Source organism: Furipterus horrens, unplaced genomic scaffold (genome assembly GCF_987537825.1).
Source record: "Furipterus horrens unplaced genomic scaffold, mFurHor1.1.pri manual_scaffold_2, whole genome shotgun sequence".
Lineage (NCBI taxonomy): Eukaryota > Metazoa > Chordata > Mammalia > Chiroptera > Furipteridae > Furipterus > Furipterus horrens.
This window is the reverse complement of record NW_028327172.1, coordinates 14440787-14465770: the sequence shown is the minus strand read 5'-3', so window position 1 is coordinate 14465770 and position 24984 is coordinate 14440787. Positions and strand designations below refer to the sequence as shown.

The 24984-nt window shown below is 38.8% G+C and overlaps 1 protein-coding gene across 1 annotated transcript in view; it reads left to right on the top strand.

The window, feature by feature from the left end:
• HSD17B12 (hydroxysteroid 17-beta dehydrogenase 12) overlaps window positions 1-24984 on the top strand; it is a 147641-nt gene that overhangs the window by 92566 nt on the left and 30091 nt on the right. Inside the window, exons 4-6 of the mRNA XM_090262448.1 lie at window positions 8916-9023; window positions 21589-21653; window positions 23181-23225. Of these exons, the coding sequence (XP_090118574.1) occupies window positions 8916-9023; window positions 21589-21653; window positions 23181-23225 (218 nt within the window). The remainder of the gene's footprint in view (window positions 1-8915; window positions 9024-21588; window positions 21654-23180; window positions 23226-24984) is intronic.

Below are 24984 nucleotides of genomic sequence, written 5' to 3'. Positions count from 1 at the left end.
ATATGGAGAAAACCATTGTATCTGCTGTCTCTCTAAAGCCGTGTATCTAATCAGCGGGAGAATCCGTCAGACTCTTAAGTCAGAAGCCTCTCTGAGCCGGCCTGCCTCCCACGTCCACTGCCGCCCTTGTCTTGCAGGCCCGCTTCTCTCGCGGGGTTCAGGCAGCTGCTCTGGGCTCTCCCTGCCACCATCACTCTTTATAACAGGCCATGTGCCCTCTCCTCTGCCGCTAGGATTTCTTTCCTGAATAACAAGTGTGATCATGTCACTTCCTATCTTAAAGCCTCTGCTATGTATTCATAACACATAGGATGAAATGTAAACTTGTTACAGGGCCGCTTTCATAGGCATGTGGCCTCTTCGTTCATACGGGACTCTGTGCTGAGAAGGGCCTGGACTTGGTTTCATCTCTACAGTTGCCATCTTAAAATTCTTCCTTTCTTTTTTTATCGCGTGCGTGCATGCGTGCGCGCGTGTGTGTGTGTGAGAGAGAGAGAGAGAGACAGACAGACAGACAGACAGACATCGCTTCGTGGTTTCACTTACTTATGCATTCATTGGCTTCTTGTTTGTGACCCTACCCAGGGAACAAAGCCGCAACCTGTGCATATAGGGACGACGCTGTAACCACCTGAGCTACCTGGCCAGGGCTAGAAATTCTTAATACCTTTTAATAAGCGACCCTGCCTTTTTACTTGGTACTGCTCACCACAGTTATGTAGCTGGCCCTGCTTGTTATTTTGGCACACACAACCTCCACCAGCTTCCTTCTACAGAATTTTTTCTTTCTATTTCTCTCTGTGTACCACATACTGTCTCCACAAGGATTCTTATAACATGCTGATCCTTTTCCCCACGTTCTGCCTTTGCCTCCTTCTGCCCCTTCTCTGTGTGGCCAATTCCTACTCAAGGACTCAATGAAAACCCCACTCTGCAAGCATGAGCTGCTTTATCTTTGCATTCTTTGTTCATATTTATTAAAGCAACAGTTGGGTTCGTGCCTAACTCCTTTACCGAAATATGACCTCTTTGAGGATATCTGCTGGGATCCTTGGGGTAAGGTCTGACATGTGGGCACTCCTCAGTGTGTACTTCTTGAATTCATTCAACTGAAGCATAGTTACTGAGCTCCCCTAGTGTACCAGGTAGTGTTGAGCTCTGAGCATGTAGTGATAAAGAAAAAAGCCAGACATGAACCTGCCCTCATAGAGCTGAGAATTTAGGGAGTGAGGTACCTCGCCTTGTTGCCAGTGCCTGTGCCCCTGAATAAGTGAATGAATGTATGCTAAGGTTTTGAGGGTCTGAATTTAGGATGGGAAATATTCTGCCTTCTTGACTAGTGGTGGTAATGGAATATTATAAGCACTGGAATACCAGAGAATCTTGCATTTGGAAGCTGTCCTCAGTTCATACTGTGTGATTAAAAAGAAGGGTGAATGTCAGCAGGGTTCTCTGCTTCTTTTAGCAAATCTGAGACACCACTGATCGTGAAATGATGATGCAGCTCATAAGCATTAAGAAATAAGAATCGCCAGTGAAACTGGCAATTATTAAGGCATCCTGATTTCAAAACTAAAAAGTGAATAAAAATGTACATCTTGGAATAAATGAGACATAGCAATTCCAATGTTATTGACAAGCAAATTGAGTCACAGAAATACTTGGACACTAAAGGTATGGCTAAAAACAGTGTACCATGACCATTGATCTCATGGATGAGACAGTGGTAAATAAATCAATTTTTAAAGCAGAGTTGGATGTGCATGGTCAACTTGAAAAAGGATGTGCATCTGATGCAAAGAGAAAAGGTTGAATGATACAGGTAATGCCTGTGCTACTTAGGAGTCAACAGCTATATGTTGTGCCGTCGTCTTTGTAAACAAGAAAAGAAAACATCTGTATAAGAGTCTATAGTTTCTTAAAATACATTCTCCTGTGTTATGACATGTAATCCTCACAGGAGCTATGTCGGGTGGGTATTATTTCTTGTAGTAATAGAGTTCCTGAAGGTTAAAAGACTTCAGTGAAGGTCCCTCGGCCGACAAGTGACTGAACTTCTAACTGCGTGCTGCGCTTTTCAAACAAATTTTGGGTCTTGGTCAACTCAAGCTGCGATAACAAAATCATAGTCTGGGTATCTAACACAGCAGGCGTTTATCGCTCACAGTTCTGGAGGCTGGAAAATCCTGCATCCAGGTGTCCTGGCAGATGCATTTCCTAGTGAGGGCCCGTTTTTTGGTGTATAGATGGCTGCTTTCTCCCTGTGTGCTCATATGGCCTTTCCTTGGTGCATGTGAGTGGAGGGAGAGAGCTCTTTATCTTTCTCTTATTATGAGAACTCTTAATTCCATCATGAGGGCCTCACCCTCATGACCTCCTCTAAACCTAATTACCTTCCAAAGGCTATACCTCCCCATACCATCCCATTCGGGGTTAGGCCTTTGACACATAAATCTTAGGGAGACACATTCAGCCCATACGCTCTGCTTCCATAGTATTAGCCACATCATCTTGGAATCTTAACTGCGGTAAAGTTAGGATTTTTTTTTTTTTTTTTTTTTTGCATTTTTCTCACCTCAAAAATAAAATTTAGATTTTCCCATTGGAGGCCTTCTTCCCCCTACCCCCACAACTGTAGAAAATAATGTCCTTACGTGATAATTTCTTCAAAGATGCCTTGTTCAAGGGTCTACAATACCTGAGCCAAGGGTAGAGCTCAGGGCTTTGAAAAAAATAGGTCCTATTCATGCCCTATCAATAGAACAAATTCACATGGTATAAGTTTTTTTATTTATTACAGATGGGCGTTTTAGTTAAATAGCTTTTAATGAATAAAAATATAATAACCTTGGCTTAAAATAAAGAAATACTTGGTTTGGGATGGAACCTGATGATGCTATGATGACTTTTTTGATTTGACTGGATGTAGCTCTCTTCATGATATTAAAATTATCGTGAATATATTTTCAAGGGCAATGTGGAAAAGAAATGGACCATTATTTGTGTAGCATCTCTGGCAATTATTATTAAATGGGCCTTTAAAAGTGAAATCAGATAAATTATTCCCTTCCAGGGCACAATCACCTTTTTCCCCAGAGCTACAGAAGGGGTGCTTTCTCTGTAGGGAGCCGCCTCACCCCAAGGGGCAGGGAGTGGAGTGAGATGGTAGGGCCTGGGTGAAATACCGGAAATAAGAAAAGGAGGGAAGTGGAGGGAATTTTGTGTTGTTTGTTTTCTCCTTAAAATTAGAAAAAGGACAAAAGATTTGAACTTGTTATACATCTCTGAATATTGTAAAACATTTTATATGAAAGTATAGGATTTTTTAAAAAAACATACATTTTTGGAGTTATAAGTTGACTTTAATGAGTTTAGATTTAAGAAGATAAAATTGGTAGGCATTGACTATCGTACTGTTTCTCCAGGAGTCTCTCCTGTCTCCGTCGTTACCTTTCTCAGGAGTTGGTAGAGGGAGAGGGTCCGTGACTAACATACCTTCAGCCGCCGGCTCCATGCCCCTGGGTTAAGCTCCTGGGTGGGTTCTAAAATGTTTCTATTTTTATGAGACTGCTTGTGTCCATGTAGGACAGATGGAAGAACTGCGTTCTTTCTCAATTTATCTTAATGCTTTAAAATGCTTATAGTAAGTACCTTATATTATGTCTCGTATAGACATCTCTTACCGGCATGTAGTTTTATTTTTATAGGGAAGAGTTCAAGAAGGATTGAGAAGATGATTTTATAAGTCTGCTATGCTGACCTACATGTATTTACTCAACAAACATATGGGGGACCTCTACTCTATGCAAGCATGGCTCTAGGTGATGAGATAACATAGAATGATCTATGTTTACTGGGAAATAGAGGCTCTTTGAATAATATAGTATGATAAGTATTTAACAGGGTTCTACGGAAGCTTTGTCTCTAGGAACACAGCCAAGAGAAGAAGTATCAATAGCTTAACCTTGGAGAAAATGGGAATCGTGAAAAGTCTGTCCATACAGGTGTTGACACAATTTGAATTTTAAATGATGGAAGTTATAATATAGAAAAGATGGGGAAGGGTACATGTAACAAGCCTTCATAATGGATAGTACCTAAAATTTAGGGGGAGGAACAGATTGTTTATTTGGAGCAGATACAGGGACAAATGAATTAATATATTATCGTTGGTTTTTATTAATAGAAAAATTATAAATAATGCATGAGTTTATATAAATTAGGCCTCCTTTCTAGCATTCTCAGACCTAATATTGCCAGACACCCAGTGGGGGAATGAAGAAAGTCTTTCTAAGACCTATAAGTATATTCTCAGAGAAAGACTTAGACTTAAGATATATCAATTTGTTGAGCAAAATGAAAATAATGATGGCCAGACCAGAAGTATGTCAAACATAAGGCTATTCAGAATATGTTCTCGACTTTTTTAGTTTTAAACCTTACAACATCTTCGTTTTAATATTGAGAAGTGTTTTGTCAGCATCTTGAGACTCCTTACAGGTACAGTTCCGTTTCTGTCACTTCCCGACTTGACCTGGAACTAATTCAGGATGCTCTCAGTGAAATTCAGCAACGTGACTGTAGGAGTGGGGCACCCGCCCTTGCAGATGGCGGAGTGGCTTGAGACACTGAGGGCATTCGCTGTTACATATATAGCTCCGTGGTCATGAATGACACTTGTTTTCTGTAATTCTACAATTGTGGTTTTGTGGTTTTCAGTGGAATAGTGGATAAAAATAGAAAGACTGGTATCATCAGCCTAGCTGTTTCTTAGCTTCATTCCCTACTATTTAAGCCAGAGCTGATTTTTTGCCTTCATTTCTAGTGAGTTGCCTGCCTCGAACAGCTTATGTCAATCATCAGAGTCTTTTGCTTCTTAGTTTTGGTTTTAGTCACTAGGCTGAGAGACAGTGGACCAAGACCTTCTCAGAACCATTTCACCCTGAAAAATGGGAGGGGGGCATGACTGTATTTGGCCACAACTGTAAGTAGCAGAATGCCCACCCATCCAGCTTCAGATATCCAATGGTTTAAATCAGTAGGAATAATCAACAGTATTGAGTATCTTTGCATAATTGTGTATAGTATTTTAATAAGGAATTATTTAGTTTTTTAATTTCTTTAAGAATATATAACCACAAGATTTTTACTGTGAGACGTTGAATAAATGCCACATTGTCATTCTTCATAAATTCAATTGAAATTTTTCATGCATCCCCAGTAAGAATTGGGACTATACAAGGAAGAATAACCAATAAACTTTTGAAAAAAAGTAATAATAATGGACACTTGCATTGTCAGAAATATTAAAACTTATCTTAAAACTAGAATAATTAAAACAAGGGCATTATGAAAGAATAGAAAAATAGTATAATAAACAGACTGTAATTTTGGAATCAGAATATGGTAGGTACTAGCCGACCAATGGCCTTATACTCCCACCTTGATCAGTCGCTGGATATGGATGTCATGGGAAGGCATGGTCTTGTTCCAGAGATCTTGTTCCTGGTGACTCTGAACCCAGGGCACACCCTGAAGGCTGATGTTACTCCAGTAGCTGGGGTCACCTCAGTTTTCTTAAAGGGACAAATGAGTGACTCATCTCTTCCCATCGCAACCTCCAAATTCACTTGTTCATGTATCTTTATCCTACCCACTTGTAGGATATTGATTTTAACTATCACTGTTCCCACCCTGGAGGAAAGACTTGACAGGGGTTGGTATCCCTTGGGCCTTTGTGGTGAGCAAGGATCAGGGTACCCAGAAGGACCTCTCCACGGGCTTTGGTGAAGTTCTTCTTCCCTAGCAATGGGCTGTTCCTGAGTTGTGGACTGTTTGGTGAAGAGCCTTGGGTTTGGGAGGGGTGCAGGTGGAAATTATGTGTATATGGTACTCACTTCTGTCCCAGGTGCTGATGTTTAAGATTAGAGGATTCTTGTCATCTGGTTTGACTGCTGTTGGTAGGGTCAGAGGAGGGCTGATAGGCCATGGGAAGAGGGAAGATGCCTACGTTTATTTTCTCAGGTCCCAGGGAAGCCATCTACCTCCTACCTCAGCCTTTTAGATCACCTGTCATATCCTCTTTGGGTTGCTTGTGCTCAGAGAGAGGCATCTCCTGTCCTGTTCTACATACATGCAGCTATTTCCTATTCACACAATGCAGTGGTGGCAGTAGGGCAGTTCGGCAGTTAGTGGAATCCTCACAGCCCATCCATGGGCTCAAAGCCCAGTCAAGAGCATGCATTCCATAACCCTGGGAAAGGAATCTGCTGGATTCTTCTGGGGAAGATTCCCTCACTGTTAAAGGGACATATAATAGGGACACCCCATTTCTACCTCTAAACATTGCCATCTGCATGGCACACTTTAAATGGCAGCGGCCCTCTTGAAACCAGGGGAAGCCAACCTGTGGGAATAAAAGAGGAGGGTGGAACATTGTCCTTTGTGACATTGTTGAACAACTGCACAAATGTCTTCACAAAGCTTATTTCTAGTGGGAACAGATGACGACCAACACATATATTATGAAGAGGGGAGTCTGAGTGGCAGGATAAGGAAAGCAGGGAAGGGGGACAAAGATTTTCTAGGGGAGCAGTGCTTGCATTTTTCAAAGAGTGGTCAAGGAAGGCTTCTCTGACAAGGTGACATTTGCTTCAAGACCCAGCAGAGATGAGGGATGCGGAAGAGCATTCCAAGCAGAGGGAGCAGCAAGAGCAAAAGCTCTGAGTGCATTTGGAGAGCATTCTGTGTTTAAAGAACAACTCTGTGCCTAGAGCTGGGGAGCAACAGGGGGAGTAAGTAGGTGGCCATGAGTTGAGAGACATACTAGGCTGTCGTCGGAGACTTTGACTCGTACTGTAAGTGAGGTGGAACTCACGGAGGTTTGTGAGGAGGGGAGGGACGCGATCTGACCTATGTTAAAGGAGTGAGAGCACACAGCAGAGGCAGTGGAGGTAAGGCAAGAGAAAGATGGCAGTGTTAACTGAACTGGAGCATGATCCGTAGTAATCAGGGCGAAGTTCAAAGTTCGATTTATCTGGAAAAACTTGCATCAGAAGCCATTTTGCTTATTCTAATGTCAACACAAAGAAATAGCTTCCGTGAGGGTTCTCACTAAATAACATTCTTTCCAAAAGGGTCTCTCTCTCTCTCTTTTTTTTTTTTTTAGCAGCATATCTATACCAGATTCTGTAATGCAAGTACATTCACCAAATACTGTGAGATTTAAGAGAGTAAATTTGATTCAGAGGTCGTGAAGTGCCTCTTACTACTAGAGATAAATGTTCCTAAATGCCAGTATATGGTGCTAGTAGGGCAACATATTTTGCTTTTTCTCAAAATAAAGAGATAAATATGCCTTATTTTACTCTTGAATAAAATTTTACATTTAATAAAAAGTTTCCCTCAGCCCTTTGATTTTTAGTTTTTGTTTTCCCCTTATGAATCTGTGGCTCTAACAAAGGCAGAATATTTTCTTGTGGTAAATTCTGTGACTCATTTATAGTAAGACATGTGGGACCAGCCGTTGTGGAAGGACAGCTCTGTACCTATCTGGCTCTCAATTACACAAACACATACAAGAAGTCACTTATATTGGAATAGTAAGTATGCCTTTAACACCAGATAAGGTATTTTCCATGTCAGTTATTATCCTCTCTCCTTTATTCATTGATTCCTATCTAGGGACAATACTTGCCATTGAGTCTAACTAAGCAGCACATCTCTTGTGAACCAGCTCTTTAGTTTTAGACATAAATCCTTTTGGGTCAAGAGCAGCAACCCCCTTTGTGGATTGACACGGCACGCTCTGTGACGAGCCAACATCGACAGTGAATGGAGGCACATTTATTTCCGGAAGCTGGATTTTTAAATGAATTCTTTTGAATTCTCATCAAGTTCCAAATGTAAGCATTCTTAGCCCACTGAACTTCACTAAGTGAGGTGAGAGTGGGATCCGCTGAAGAGAGAAAGGGGAGACTGATGTTTATGGATTGTGTCCTGCGTGCCTGTAGGCAACACTTGAGCCTCATTTTCACATGGGGATGCTGAACCTCACAGAGGATGGAGATGTGACAGGCCCAGATGGGATATGTGACAGACTCAAAGAGGATAATGTGACTTGTTCAAATTCATTTAGCAAATAAGTGTGGAAATGAAATTGGTACCCATGTCCGGCAGACCCCACAGTCCATGTCGTCTTCACCAAGGGGCTTACCAGTGAGCGCAGACATGACCATTATTGTTACCGTAGATGAGTTGTTTCTCCAGGGTCTCACTCATGAATCTGTTGTCTCCATGAGCTCTGTCGGGACTTGAATGGTCTTGTGCAAAGCAGAACCGTGAAGTCTTTCTTGTGTCACTTTGTAGCTCTTTGCTCTTCTTGTGGAGGTTTTTAAATGTGGTGACTATTAACTATTAACCAAGCTCCTAAGTTCCAATATGATCATATTGACTTTGTTTTTACTTTAATAAGATGGGCTTTTGCTTTCATATTTCACACTTTAAAATAGTGTACAACATAAAGATGTATTCCTGAGATTATGAAGCATTAGTGTGTCATTAAAATCACAAAACAGTGATATGTAAAGAGTATGTAACATTATGCTATGAATCACGTTTTATCTTTCGTCCCTAAGGATCTAAAAGGTAGTCAGTCATTATTGATTTTCGGAAGGAGAACTGATTGAGGGGCCGTCAGCCTGCTCTGTGACAACACGGGCATTTTTACTGCAGAACTATTGTGTTGACTCTATATCATTTCTTAGATGGTCTCATGAGTGCTTAAAATTATCCTGGTCTAAGTTTTATATCAAATTGGGGGGTAAAAAGAGTTAGAAAGAATCATGTCATCAAATGCTTTATTGCCATATACTAATTTTCTTCCTCTCTCTCTCCACTTGTGTTTTTTTTCCTAGGAGAAAAATTCAAAGTGGAAACAAGGACCATTGCTGTTGACTTTGCATCAGAAGATATTTATGATAAAATTCAAACAAGCTTGGCAGGTCTTAAAATCGGTGTTTTAGGTTCGTATCTTTGCCACATTTATGGATTCTTCTTGCATTGTTGTTTGGCTTTTACTAGGGCCGTATGTTTTCTTTTTGGAGGTTTGGTGTTCAGCTGGTAAAATGACTAGTGAGATGAAAATTGTCTTATTAATATAATTGATTATTATATGATATTAATCTATATATCTAATTGAATTTTTGTGTTTCTTGTTATATTTTAATGGCTATTCTGCTTTTGGTTGTTTTCCCTGCCTGCTTTATTTCCAGTCTCTCATTCTCTATGTATATTTATAGTAATAGCGTAATAATCCTTCAAGGTGGAGGATGCTGGCTGACCCATATTCACAGTTGAGAAATGAAGGCTTAGAAAAGCGGTTCTTAGTCTTTTGTTCCTTATCATCCTCTCCTCCACAGGAGCCTTTTAAAACATTTTACCCCCTAATCTTTTTCCGTGAAATTTTAATACCACAGATACACTGTGTATCATTTATGTGTTTGTATCTGTGCTTTGTACTTAAAGGAATAAGGTCTCATACTCACTACCCCCAAATCAATTTTTTGTCCCCTTGAGGGAGATACCACCCCAATTGAAGGTGTGGCTTAGAGACTTTAAAGACTTGCCTAGGGTCACAGAAAGACTGAGTGGTGCACCTGGCATTCAGCTCTCTATTTTCTGTATTTAATCTAAGTCTGCTGCTCCCTTTTGTTACATCTCAGCTACCTTGCCCTTAATTACCAGAAACCAATGATTTTCTTCGATATGGAAGTTTTGTACCTTGTTATATAAAAGATTCACCAGATTTTAAGGAAAGGAAAAGGGCTTTGAAAAGTTTTCCAACGTTCTTTGAGCCATTTCTTGGAAGAAACAGGGTATGTAGTTCAGGAAAACTTTCCTTCACTAAACCTCCATATCTCACTGCCTAAATTGGTGAGAACCTTGGTAGCTGCCACTGTTTTCTTTATTGAGCTATAAAAGGAGGAAAAACACAGCGAAAGCGTAACAAATATTTTCTAACATTTCTTTATTTAAGACCCACCTCCTTGACTCATGCTATCAAAGGATGACCTTTTATATCATTTCTTGATAAGGCAATTTCCAAAAAAGTTGAGCACGTATAGGCCTGTACAGTACCCTTGGTTAACGCCGGCTTAGACACGCTGCCTTCCTCAGCTCCTGCCCGGGCCCTGTCGCCCGCCACCATGCCCCACCTGCCCACACTGCTACTCCCCCACTTACAGGAGAGCCCCCGGCACACTGCAAATGAAGACACAGGTCTAGTTTCTGCCTTGTGTCTACATGTTCTTTTTGAATACTTACAGTGTTGCCTGGAGTCTTTCACGGGTCCTCTTAGACCTTAGCTTAGCCCTGGAATTCCTACAGCACCAGTCACGTCTGTAAAATTCTTGTTTTTTTTTTAAACTTCCAAATCAGTAGCAGCTAGAACTTATCACTGCTATAACGTATACACTGCCGTAGTCCATCCTAACCCCTTTCAAAGTAGGCAAGCCCTGGAGGATGAAGGCTGGCTTAAGCAGGGGTGTGGATCAAGGAGCCCTAATGAGAGGACACTTACCTTCCACTTGTGTTCTTGGAGAGAAAAACTTCCTTTCAGAAGTAGTTTCGTTAATCACAGTTGTCCTTAGCTTTACATATATTTTAGCTGCTTTTTACTGGGTAACTTTGAAACTACAGACGCTTAGGGAGGGTGCCATTGAAGATGGAAAATGTTGGGCATCTGGTTGCTGCAGGACTGCAGGATTCTTTCCTGACTCAGTATATAGAAAGTCTACAGTATGAATTTAAGCACAATAGCTAGATCTGTTAAGGGTGAGAGCACAGGACACATGGTTTCCAAGCATGCTGCCCCCACTTCTAGAATCCTAGTACTTATGTCAATAAGTGATATTTAGACATAAGGCTAGATATTTTCCTAGGCCACACATGCTAATGTAACCACTGTTTTTGCAGTCCAGCTCCTTAGTAAATTGCAACCTGGGAATTAGCAGATTCATTCATTCATTCATTCTTCAATGAACTGGAGATACCACAATGAGCAAGAAAGCACCTGATTTTATGTCATGTAATGTTCTAATAGGAAAGATAGCATTTTAAAGTTATACTATAATTAAACAGTTCTGATGGAATACCTATTGAGATATATACATGCGTACAACTTGGATTTCTAGCTGGTTACATATTAATAATCATAATAATTATAGGTAATATTGAATATTTACATAATCCTTTAAAGTTTATACCAGGACTTTCGCATACATTATCTTATTAGCTGGCTATTCGTTTCGTTTTCTTCCTACTCTACTACACCTGTCTCCTTAATTATAAGCTTTGCATAATTATTATTGACAGTTGTTAGCAGATATCTTATACATCATGTTATCATTTTAGTTTGTCAAGATTTTTGAGGGAATTATTAAAGCATCTTTATGAGCTAATGTTATCTTATTGCTAGGTCCTACTTCCACTCTGACTTACAGTTCCTTCTCTAGTGTGGGTGTAGTACTTGCGGGGGGCGGGGGGGGTTTGATGTTTATATTTTCTTTTTCTTATGATTACCTGGGTCTGTAGCCCCTTTACCTTCTTCTTCCCTCTCTCATTCCCATCCAGATCACACATACCCTCACCTCTGTCTAGAAAGGGGGAAATAATTGTATTTTCCTACCTCTTCTGCTTAATGTCAGCCTCCCCCTTGTAACATTCCCTAACATAGTAAATGTATGAGTTGATTTCTGGTAATATCTAGTAATCCTTATTAAGCCCCAGGAAAGGCTTTTTTTTTTCCTACTGAGGGCTAACAAAACCAGTAATGATAAAAAGAAAATAAATCACCAAGGTACATTCCATTTGTTTGAATAACATTAACCACCAAAGTATAGTCAGTACTTAATAAAGAAAATTAATATTTTGTGAACTACCAAGGAAAATGCTAAAGCCCTTTGTCATGAGAAAAACATTAAGTTTTCAATAAGATAAGTGGAAAGAAAACAGCCATGCGTTCTGTGAATTGATACTGAAAGGTCACCACCATAACTTGATAAAACTCTAAATGCCTAAGGTTGAGAAGTTGGATTCTTAACTCTGTTATGTAAAATAAGGAAGCATCTGCTGTCTTTTCTCAGACAAATGCCAAGAAGCACAGAGTTGAGAAAGCTTAAAAAACTTCAGCTCTTCAGACAAAATGACATCAGTATTGCTTTGAATAAGAAAACCATGGGTTAACAAAATGTGACAAACTATAGTGCTTACTCGGATCCTCAAGAGACTTTCATGTGTGCGCCACATTGGCTTGGAGGACTTCGCACAATGCATTGTAGGAGGCGTAATGTACCAAGGCCAAAGGAGTAGCCTTGGATTTCAAGTATGCCACAGATAACACACCGCTGTGACTTTTTAACTTTTAAAAAGTGACATTCGTTATTCTAGAATTAAACTAGAAGGATCCTCCTGGAAAAATATAGTAACTTAGTTTCTGATTCACTTCAAAAAATCAGCCATAGCTTTATTCAAACTTCACGCATCCCATCCTAGACCCAGAATTTCCGCGCCAAAGCTGCCATGTTTTCTGCATGCCATATTGTCATGGTTTACATAAGTTGTAGAAACAAGAGAGTCAGCTGGTGCACAAAGGGTGACTGCGATGCTGTGCAGGCTTAGTGCATTCAGGCCTATTTATTATTGTGAAAAAAAAAATTCAGCCCGGTAGATTTGAAGCTCTAATTGGCCCTATTAAATGATTCATGAGTTAGGCAGCATCCCATCTAGCAACTGGCAGGGCATCCTGAGGTGTTGTACAAAATGGAAGGATTTTGTAGGAGGAAGTGTGGGACTAGGGAACTAATACCAAAAGAAAAGAGAACATTATATCTCTGTTTATACTTAAGTTTTCAAAGCTTCTTAACAAAAGACCCAAGAGTATTATTAGCTGCTTGAGGAAAAAGACCAGTTAGCTTCCAAAAGGGTGAACGCCCAGGTAATTAAATTGGGTTGGGATTCCAGAGAGGGCTTCCTTATATATAGTTCAGTCCCTAAAGTATTTGAGGAAGAAAAAAACAGATGTAGGTCTAAGAGCGGGAGCTGCGGGGCTGCAGGAGCCGAGCGAGGAAGACTTTCCTAGGATTCCTGGGAAGGAAGGAAATGGGAGCATACCAGGAAGTTGTGCAGTTTCCCAGTCTCAATGGATGAAGGAAGTTACAAGTAGAGGAATGTTGCTTCTTCTTCAGAGGGTTTAGAAATGTATAAAGCTACACATTATATTCTTGCCATTCTCAGGAACTTTACTAATTAGAAATCCATTTTAAATTGCCTTCTTTTGAAATGTCAGAAGTAGTGACATATTCGTTTATATCTTTTTTTGGAATTAGTACATTCAGTTTATTACCTGTCTACTTGCTCGATCAGTCACCCTGAGGAAGTGACTATTTTAGTTAGTGAAAGACACAGAGAAATCATTTTGAAATAGAAAAGGAGAGGATTGCTATAGGGGCAGGTGCTGAGGAGAGGAAGAATAGAAGGGCAAAAATAAAAAATAAAAAAAGTTAAGAGAGCACCAAAGATAAACTTCATACTTTTGGAAGTAATCACCTTCTCCACCCCGCCCACTTTTCTTCTTCCTGTAGCCCAGGTATAAAACGGCTCAGGTCCATGAAAGGGCAGAGGCTGTTGGCCAAGTTACATAGGGAAGGATTACAGGATTGTGCTAGGATCATAGTTTCCTGGAATGGTGGAGTATCTCTCTTGTACCCAGATATGATCTTCATGCTTCCTAGGGCTTCAGGACACTTCTAAGACTTTCCTTTTATAATGTAATCAAATTCTGTCCCTTACCACCCAGAGTCAGTGTAGACTCCAGCAGTTCAGGGGCACAGTCCCCAACACTACTGCTTTAACTTCAGATACTAGCTGCAAGTTTGGGGCTCCCCAGGCCACCTGCACTTTGACCAGCTGACTACAATTTCAGGTTTGATATTTGCTGGAAATGCTTACAGAAGTTAGGAAAACAGTTTTAGTATGAAGGGTACAGATCAGGGCCAGTCCCATGCAGAGACACAAGGACGAGGTCTGAGAGGGTTCGAACACAGGGCTTCTGAGGCCCCTCCTTGTGGAGTCAGGACTCATCACATGCCCCGCACATTGATGTGTTCACCAGCCAGACAGCTCCACTGAGCTTTAGTGTCCAGAGTTTTTATTGGGGTTTTATTATGTAGGCATAACTCACTTCTTGAGTGATTGAACTTAGTTTGTAGCCCCCTTCTCTTTACCAGAGGTTGGGCTGGCTCAGAGCCCCCACCCTGTAGTTACATAGCTGTTCTTTCTGGTGACCGAACCCCCCATTCTGAATCATCGCGGTAGTATGAACTCAGGTGTGATCCATAGGCCCACCAGAAACAACTAAGACTCTCCTATTACCCTAGAAATGGCAAAGGTTTAGAACCTCCAGCCTAGGAGTCTGGGACAAAGACCAGATAAGTTATTATACAGCACCTCTATTGAGTCCATCAATCATGCGATGATTCATTTAACACATAAAAGGCGAATGATTTGTTCGATCTGAAGAGAAACCAGAATATCAACAAGGAAAATTACAGAGATATAGCAGTAAATAAAACTGACATTGTATCTGCTTTCATGGAAGATAGCCATTGAACAAGTAATTGGGAATCTGTTGCTTGTCGTGAAAGAGTATGTTACTGGGAAAGCTAAGAGCGTTAGAGATGTTCTCTCTGAGAAAGTGATATGAAAGTTGAGACCTGAAGACTGAGTAACCTGGAAGAAGAGCCGTGGAAAGGGTTTCTAGGTAGAAAACCAGTATGTACAGAAACCCTGTTAGGAGATCTGGAAATCTGGAGTGTGGGTTACAAAGAGGATGTGGCTGGGGTCTGGAGATTAAGCAGGGCCAGATCACAAAAGGCTTAGAAAACCAGGTTTATTGACTTCCAGACTTTATTGGAAGGACATTGTAGATGTACAGTTTTAAGCAGTACATTGACATCATACTAGAATTTTAGCGAGATCATTCTGACTCCCAAGGTGAATAGCGCAGGAATTGATAAAAAGAGACCAATAAGTCTATTTCAGCAATGAAACTTAATGTGATGATGGTTCATATTAGGATTACGGTAGTGGGAATGGATAGAAGTGGATTGACTAGAGAGAGGTTTAGGAAATAGAAACAGGACCAGTTTCTGATGAATGTCTTCCTCAGAGGTCTTGTCTGACAGGAGCAAAGAATAACAATAATAGTTGTTTGTTTTGAATTATTATTACCAACATTCATGAAGCACTTTTTAAAATATGCCAGGCACCATTCTAATGAATCTCATTTAGTCCTTGACAATCCTATAAGGTAGATATTGGTATTTCTATGCCTATTTTACAGACAAGATTGACTTACAGAATTTTAAGTGCATTGTCCAGGATGATAAAGTTAGTAATTAAGCAACTTCCAGTTCCTTTTTTTCTTTTAATGTTAATCTTTTTTTAAAACGTTTTATTTATTTATTTTTAGAGAGAGGAGAAGGGAGAGAGAGAAACATCAATGTGTGGTTGCCTCTTACACACCCCAACTGGGGACCTGACCCACAACCCAGGCACATGCCCTGACTGGGACTCAAACTGGCAACTCTTTGGTTCTCAGTCCAGCACTCAATCCATTGAGCCACACCAGCCAGAGTGCATCTTCCAGTTTCTGGCTTGAGCAACTGGGTGCTATCTCCCTATGACAGGAAACCCTGGACCAGGAGCAAATTCTCTAGAGAAAAAATGATAATTTCAGTTTGGGATATGTTAAACTTGAGGCAGCTCTGAGAAATCCAAGTGGGAGATACAAGTAGACAGTTGGATCTCTGGCCTAAATGCCTTCCTTTGTGTGGAATGAGGCCGCAGCCTGGTGTAGCCAATCATGGCAAGCGGAAGAGGCGCATGGAATTCTTTTTTAATACTAGGAGAGTCATCAGGAGCATTATCAGACTAAGTATAGTTCCATTAGATGTGTTCAATGAGATTGGGTTTCTAAAGGGAGAGTAAGATTTAGAATTCAAATGTATTTCCTTTTTACTAGAAACCCACTAATTAATTAGAGCAGAACCTTTAACTTAAAACTGGTTAATTAGCTGTGATTTCAGAAATGTAAGTAGAACCGTAATTCATGAAATTGATGTGTTTCTCCTGTTAGCTAAGATGTAACTGTCAACTTCATTGTCATCTTTCTTTCCTCATCCCCTCTTCTAAATGGATGTGTGGCAAATCTTACCTAGTTTTGTGATGAGGATCACGTAGCAATTTATAATTAAACAGTGGGAATGAAACATTCTGTTGTGTTGCTTCTGACTCAATCTCAAATTTTCAATTTCTGATTAAAGGCACTGCAAATTTAAAGCCTTGTAAACTCTCTTTTATTTAGAAATTGCTACTCACAGTGTATGAAAACTGTGAAATCTGCAAAATGTTTTACATGGTGTTCCAAATATCATCTGTCAGAGTATGAACATGTGCTAGCTACCGCAATGTGTTAAATAAGGCAAAAAAAGGAATTTTCTTTGCATCACTTTCCACAGTCTCGGAAGACTGGAAGGCTGGGTCTCCTTGAGTGAAATAAAGAGGGTAGGGAAGCAATTGGGATAAATTTAATCGTAATAAACAGTCATTCTGAAGAACTGTTGCTCAGAGCTTGCTCTCAGAAGGACCTTCCCACCTGGATGCCGGTCATATTATGGTCAAAGCCAGGGCCTTGGCTATCTTGCTGCCTCCCTAGCCCATACAGTAGTGTTGGGTACAAAATATGAGTTCAGTGACACTCACTGACTGAATGACCACACAGTTATACCAACTCTATTTATTAATGTGCTAATATGTTTCAGGATTGAGTTAAAGATTTTTGCGTATTATTGTTTGATTCTTTACTGTTTAGTCCTATTCTGTATGTATAAAGACAATGAGGAAGCAAGCTTATTGGGGTAAAGCCACTTGTTTCTTGTTAGGAGCTGGTAGTCCGTGGAGCCAGGACTAAAACCTGGGTCTGTTGGACTCTGAGATCCATACCCTTTCAGTAGAAAAGCTTAAGACAGAGAGGTCCCCCCCCCCCGCTACTCCCACTCTTGGTACGTGCACTGTTACTGAAAGCTAGTTTAGAAATTTGGTTTATTTTGAAATATAATGAAGTGGAAGCATTTTTTCAAATAGGTTTTCCATTTCTCTAGCCTTTAATTTGAGTGCTAGAACTGGATTAGTATATATAACTACAAATGTGCCTGAAATGTAGACTTAACATTTTCTACTCTGATATGATGAGAAGGAAATAGAGAACACTTTGCATTATTTGATATACATTGGGAAGCCCAACCATTAGGCAATGTATTTTTTAAATCATGTTAATTTCTTACGCCTCTGATTAATCTGGAAAAAGCAGCAGGTTGAAAGTGATATGCATGTGGATGCTCATATCTATTATTGTGTTTGAACATAAAAACAGATAAAAACAGATTTTTATTTTCTAGTCTTTATTGCTCCTCCCCCATGCCCCAGTCAGTTACCAAAAATCTAATTTTCTAATGATGTCATTATCTCTATAGCAGCTGGTTTTGATAAAGAAGCCTACAAGTTCAGTAGGTTAGAAACAGCAGTAAATGAATTTAGAAGAGAAAGAAATCTTGTGTATTTTTTTTGTAGGTACAGGATGTGGAAGTGATTTTAGAACTGTCATAACATGTAATTAGAGTATTTACATAACATTCAGAATTACTCTGTGGATTTTCTGAGTCTAAAATACAATATTTAACTATTAATGTTTTTGAAAGTTTTGGATGGGAGAGCACCGCTGAGCTTAGTGTGCCAGCAATTCTCTGTGGGACTCAACGCTACCGGGGTTGCTCCTTTGCCTGCCACCTCCTGCTCTTCCCACTTACCTTGTCCTCGTTCTTGGTCTCTCTTCGCCTCTGTTCTCTGTCTCACCTCTTCTGTTGAGCTCCTCTCAATCTTAGAACTCCAAGGAGTAACCGATGGGATAGATTTTATACCTGTTCCTGGTCCTGGGATGGTTACTGGGGTAGTGGTTGGAATTCTGAGATTACACAGACATCCTTTGTTTCCCGAAAGACATGGTATGTTCCACTAGTAAAAGTCTTTTGTGGGTCATTGCATAAAAAATTTTTAAATCTGTCTCTGGTGCCTCACTTACAGAATTAAAAAAAACAAACCACTCACTAATGAACAGCTATTTGATGCCAATGTAAAATGCTTCCATTTAGAAGGGATTTCAACTATCTGAATAATGTAGGAATAACTTGTGTCATTGTTTGGTTTGGTGAATCCTATAATGAATCCTGTAATATGTAAAGATAACATTGCATGCACCCATTCTTAATGAGATTAAATTATAATGGAAATATTTCCATTCTTAACTCCTACCCTAAGCCTGTTTTCTTCCTTTTTAGTTCCCTGAAAGCTTTCCTCCTGCCATTTGGTCATTGCTGCCACCTAATGTTTCAAAATAAAATTGCAGTGGGTTCGCCTTTTCCAAAGATTCACGTGCATTATTTGTGCAGTTTGTGGGAAATAACTGTTTTGAGAGCAACAGTTGTTTTTCCTCTATACTGTTAAATAATAGCACTCTGAAGTGGTTACTTATTGTGGAGAGATTGTGAGTGGTACATATTCTACTAGCAGAAGGTACAACTAATAAAGCAGGAAGGAATTAAAGAGCCCTAATCCCTACTATAGGACAGTGATTTTCAAGCTTTTTCATCTCATGGCACACATAAATGCTAAAATTCTGCGACACACCAAAAACATATTTTTTGCTGATCTGACCAAAAATAGGTATAAATTTGATTCCTTCATTTTGAACGGCTATTGTTGTGTTGACTGTTAGTGCTTTTTTTTTTGTTTTTTGTTTTTTGTTTCTTTGGACAATGTGAGGGAAAAGAGGTCAGTGCCCCTGACTAAATAGTCAAGTATTGCATCTTTTAAAACTGCTTGTGGCACACCAGTTGAAAGTCGCCGCTATAGGACATTTTGCCAGTGTGACACTGGTGTGTGCTTCCCCTCATAAAATTGGGCTCAATATTCTGAAAGATCTCTTCCAGCTTTAACACTTTTTTCTGTGTGTTTTTCTTGTTGTTATTATGAAAGTGTAGTCCTGATGCACGATACTATTAATTTATTTGGGCAGAAGTTCTCACTGTTGACCAGGTTTTCTTTTAGAGCTGTGTTAAATAGCTGTTCATGTGTTTTCATTGTGTGAGTGGATAGTGTTGATAGCTTCCTTTGCTTGATTCGCAGAGACAGATCTGAAGACCTTCTATCATTAATGCAGCCTTTACCGGAATAACACTTCCTGCTTGTTTAGTTATTCTGTTATTTCTTAGCTGGACTTTGTACTTGTATGTAGTACTTCTTGCAGAGATTGCAGAGTCAACTATGCTGCTTGCAAAATTCCCAGATTTTTTTAAAAACCCAAATCTTGGTTTTAAAAGATTTATAATTAAACTATTCAGTTTTCTTCAGTATTTTGAAATAGATCATTAATTTTTCCATAGACTAGAAAAGAATCTGAAGATAGAAAATTTTCTAGATATGGGAAAGTGATGGGAGATGGAATTTGCTGTATGTGATGGAAATATTTTTTAAATCCTGATGAATGTTACTATTTGACAAAACCTTTCCTGAAGGATTCTGTTATCTTAAACTGACTTTGTAAAGAATATTTTGTTTATGTGTAACATTTTAACAGATCTTTTGAGTGTTGCTGTTTCTCTCAGTCACACTGTAAATAATTTATTCATCCTTTGTCATTCTGAAGATGGTTAAACCAAAGTCAAGCGAATATAAAACCTCACCTTCAACTACTTTTGGCTTAGTTGTTAACAGATCTTTTATAGAATTGACTCCCAGAACCCATGATGGGTAGAGAACCTATTGAATAAAATAAAAATGGATTTGAACCTGTTGTTATTAATGATGTTTAGATATTATTTCTATTCAGATGGTCATGAATCCTAATTAAATATAGTTTGCTTTGCCATTATTTTTTGCCTATGGATTTTCAGACAGGTTTCAGTGGCCTTGTGGGGGCCATCCTGACCTAACTGTGCAAGTAACATCTTGAGACTCACAGCCTTCAGTGACTGACATACTGCAAAATATGGTGCCCTTACTGAGTTCCTTTGAGCTACTAATTCTGTTAGTCTATTGAGAAGTTACTATTACTATCAGGTTTATCTGGCACAATTCCTTATGAGCTTTAGCAGACTGCTCATAATTTCATTATCTTTTTTGCTACTGAACACTTTCTTTTCTGATACTTTACAGTTTTATTAAACATTGCTATCATATTTCTGTTTATTATCCAATTATTACTGATTTTTTTTCTGAACTGAATAGTGGTTGAAGGCATATGATAGCTTTAATGTAGTGGTTAAGAGCCTAGCCTCTGAAGTCAAATTTCCTGAGTTTGAATTCCTCATCTGTGACGTTGGGTGAGCTGTTTAACTGCTGTGAACTTTAGTTTCCTAATATGTAAAAGGGAGATAATGTAGCTGTTGTGATGATTAATACAGAGAGAGAGAGGGATAGGGAGAGAGAGAATGTATTGCATTATTTATTTGCTTAAAATAAATTCTATGATATTTTCTTTATATGATTTTCTGCAAATATTCCTTATTCTGGGTTTGTCTTTGTCATTACAGGGCTAAGGAAATCATAGCACATCTGAGTCTTAATCGCAAACCTAATTATATTAATATAAATATTTATTCATAGCTTCTCGGGTATCTTGTAGCTCCAATCATAGGTTAGTGGCTGAGGAGTAGGTACACAGGAAGCATGACTTGGACTTTGAGGCCTTATAGGCCTGTAGGAAAAGGCGCTTTACTGGGGACTTTTAGTCTGACCTGCTCTCTTGCCCTCCACAGAAAAGTCTTCTCTCACTTCCCAGATGGGTTCAGACTCTCCAGGCATCGGCTTCCATGGCACCAGAATGAAATAATTGTTTCAGTCCTTTTTGTTTAGTGCCTTTCTCTTCCTGCTCCATTGTATGTCCCATGATTACAGAAACTGAGTTTTCTTCCTGGTCTTATTAGATGATTAAGTGAGCTCTCATTTTAGAGATGAAGAAACATGCATGCTGTATGGGACGTATCCCGAGTCACCCGTTTTCTGAAATAGTTATAAGTAGAACTCAAGTTTCCAGTCTCCCGTACTACAGTACTCTCTGCTCTTTCTACTGTGCTATGAAAACTTAAGATCTAGAGAGGGGCTAAGCAAGACCAGCCAATAACTATTATAGAGGCAGAATAGACATACTCCAAGGGGCTGTGGAAATGGAAGGTGAGTATAACTTCTTTAGTTTAGGTGGAAGGTCTAAAAAGGCTGCATGACAGAGGAGACCTATGAACTGTACAGTCATGGATAGATTTTGGATAGAAAAGTGTGGGAAAGCTCACTCCAGCCACAAATAGTGTTTTATGTCATTGTACGTACAATTTTAGTATTGAAATTTTTAATCTCAGTATTTTAAGAAAATCTGTAAAATATATATGTTAGCAGGCTGACTATCTCGTCTTATTTCAGTGAACAACGTGGGAATGTCATATGAGCATCCTGAGTACTTTTTGAATGTTCCTGACTTGGACAATGTAAGTAATTCTTTGTATATTGTGGCAACAAAAGGAATGCAGAAAGGCATTGGGGAGGCAGTGTGGTGTAATGGCTCAGACTGGGAGCACTGGAGTCCGGCTGCCTGGCTCATGCCCTGGCTCCACTACTTGCTTCCTGAGCTACTCTGAGGGTGATCTCCACCACACTTAGTTTCCATTCCCCTGCCCATAAAATAGACTTCAAGGGGATGTTAGAAAGATTGAATGAGAAAATGTTTATAACCTCATTTGTATCGTACCAGGATCAATAATAACTCTAGTTTTAGCCTTAATTTTTATTATATCAAAAGAGCTCTGTTTTTAAGTATTAGAATTCTAAACACCAATTTAAAAATCATAAAGTTGTTAGTATATAGCAATGTGCTAGTTGATTCAGGTAAACTAGCTCTACCAAAATGAAAGCTAAGGCATAATTCTTTAATAAAGACTGGAACAACATATCATGGAGTGAATATATAAAATTTTTATAAATTGTTGAAAATCTTAGTTTCAATCATTTCTCCATTCCCATACTAGCAGAGAAGAAGTTACAAGGTTCATATTTATTTTAGATTAAATATGTCTTTTGCTTTCAGATTTTACTTGTGCATATACAGGTAACCCCCATATAACACGGTCGTTGGGTTCCTAACAAATGCCGTGTTATGTGAAACAAAGAACTAGTACAAAAAGCGGGGTTTGGTTCTAAAAATTAAAAAAACATAATATTATTTTTCTAATTAAGAGAAATATCTTTATTAAAGCAATTTTCATCAACAGTATTACATATTAATATGAATCAAGTAACGTTTTCTTCGTCATCACTACTGAGCTCCAGTAACCGAATGTGTTTTCTTTTTGACAAGATATCCTCATCCTCTGAACTTCCTTCAGCATTATCTTGATTTCTATGCTCTACTTTTTACAAAAAATCTGTTATTTTAGATTGCTTGCTTTTAGCTGAGAGATCTTTATAAATTTCGTTATATGGTGCTAAGTACTTTTGAAGTTCTCAAACTTTGTGCTCCTTTCAGTGCAAGGATCGATCTTTGTTTAAGAAATAGGACTAACTGTTCAACTAAGTCTAGGCCTTTCTTTACACTTTTCAGAGTAAACTGATACAACATACGTGCTCAAATGAAAAATTTTAAATGAGTTATCTTTTGCTCTTAAAAGCTTTTATCATATTCAGTATCATATGGGAATTTTCCTAATTTTGTGTTATACAGGAATTTTCCCTAATTCTCTGTGTTAGAGCAAAACCGTGTTATAGAAGTACCGTGTTACGGGAGATACCTATACCTTGAGTTTGCATATTGGCATGAATTGCTGCTCTTGGTAGAAAAGTGCCATAACACTGAGAGTAGAATAATAAAATCTGTCTCTCCATCCCAACCCCTGTCATTTCCCAAGGCCTCTATCTGGGGAAATTTTCCATCTATCTCTAGATCATTCAATATATAAATATATAACATGGTCATTTCCATGATCAAATTTATATAGATAATAAATTTTTTTTTTTTGCAGACCATCAAGAAACTGATAAATATTAATATTCTTTCTGTTTGTAAGGTAAGCAGCTTCTTTGTAAATGTATCATCCTTTTTGGTTCTTTCTATTTAAGAACACCGATGTAATCGGTTTGTTCATTTCAGCCAACTCTTCTTTTGATATAAGAATGAATTCCAGATGAAAGTGGTCCATTTCATTATGTTTTCAGGAAGTAGAAGGAACTGAATACCAAACAGGTGTCTGTTAATTTTGCTTTTAAACAACTGACTATTTATTAAATGCCTCCATTATTTGCAAACACTGTGGTAGGCCCAGGGACTGCATAAACTAACGTAGGCTGAAGATTGATTTTTACGAAGTTTTCATCTACATGCAAGTCAGTCATCATTGGTAAATTGTTTTAATTTTGTATTTTCTGTGATACATGTAAATCGATGACTTAAATATTGTGGTAAAGTATTGTTTATGAAGTATGGGACTATAAAGTAAGGAGAGTGATTTTTATAAGCCACACATACTAGTTTCTAGCATGTGACACCAGCTAATATACGCTAAAAGGAAGACTAGCTAGCAAATAGGAGCATCTGGTACCACTCCTCCTTATATTTACCAGTAACGACAATAAAATATCATACCTTGATTATACATACCAGACCACACCTGAGGCATATTTATATAAATATAATGATCCTTCAATAATCTGTATGAACTTTCAAGTCAATTAAATAACTCCCCATTTACTGCCTATATGACCTTGAGCAGATTACTCTGTGCTTCAGTCAGTAAATTGAGGATGATGATTCTTTTTACCTCAGAGAGTTGTTTTGGAAATTAAACAAGGTAATATATGTAAACTTATTAGAATAGTGCCCAAATCATAGTAAGGACCCTAAAAAATGTTACTGTTATTTCATTGAACTCAGTGCTGTTAAAGATTTCCAGTAAATTTGTGCAACTATAACTTTATTTTTAACAAAGTTTTAACAAAATTATTATTTCTAGTCTATAATTTTTATGTCTCATGGTTTACCTTTTGAAATGACTGAGGCATACTATAGTTCTCATAATCTTTCTAGTACATTTGGCCAAGTGCTTAAAAATAATGAGTGTTAAAATTATGTACATGTGTTTTATAATATACTGTGATGAGTTAATGATGAAAAATATGTTCCAGTGTTTAAATTTTATTGTATAGAATTAATACTAGCTGCAAATTAGTTATTTTAGTGTCCTGATAATTTTACTTCCTTTGTCAAATAAACTATATGAAGTTTTGCACTAGACACGTTAGTATTTTCTCCTGCTTGTCAGCACTTCACTGGCCTCCTCTGTCTCCCAAACATGCATGTTTGGGTGGCAGTGTACAGAATACCAATGATAAAAGGCCAAGGCCCTGACCTTGATCTTTGAGAACCAGTCAGCGGGCTGTGGTCCACACCACGAGCTCTATCCCTCAAGCAGGACCTGAGCACAGAGCAGCGTGTGCTGGTGGTGGTCACCCTGTATCCCTGCTTAAACATGAGGAGTGCAGAGGGGAAATGTGGATGGAGCAGCTCAAAGCCAAAGCATTGTAGAGTACCTTTCAGTCTGTTCAATATAATGATGAAATAAAACTGAGCCACCAATCCCGATATCTTGACAAATTATAAAACGCTTCTCCCACCTCTTCATTCTTCCTCTTCTACTTTCTTTTCACATTGGCAGGTGTGCTAGTTCCCATGAGATGAGTTAGTGGAGACAAGTGCTAAATTATTAAACACACATTGTACGTTGTGAACCATATTGATGGGAAGTATCACAAGCGGAACTGGATACATGC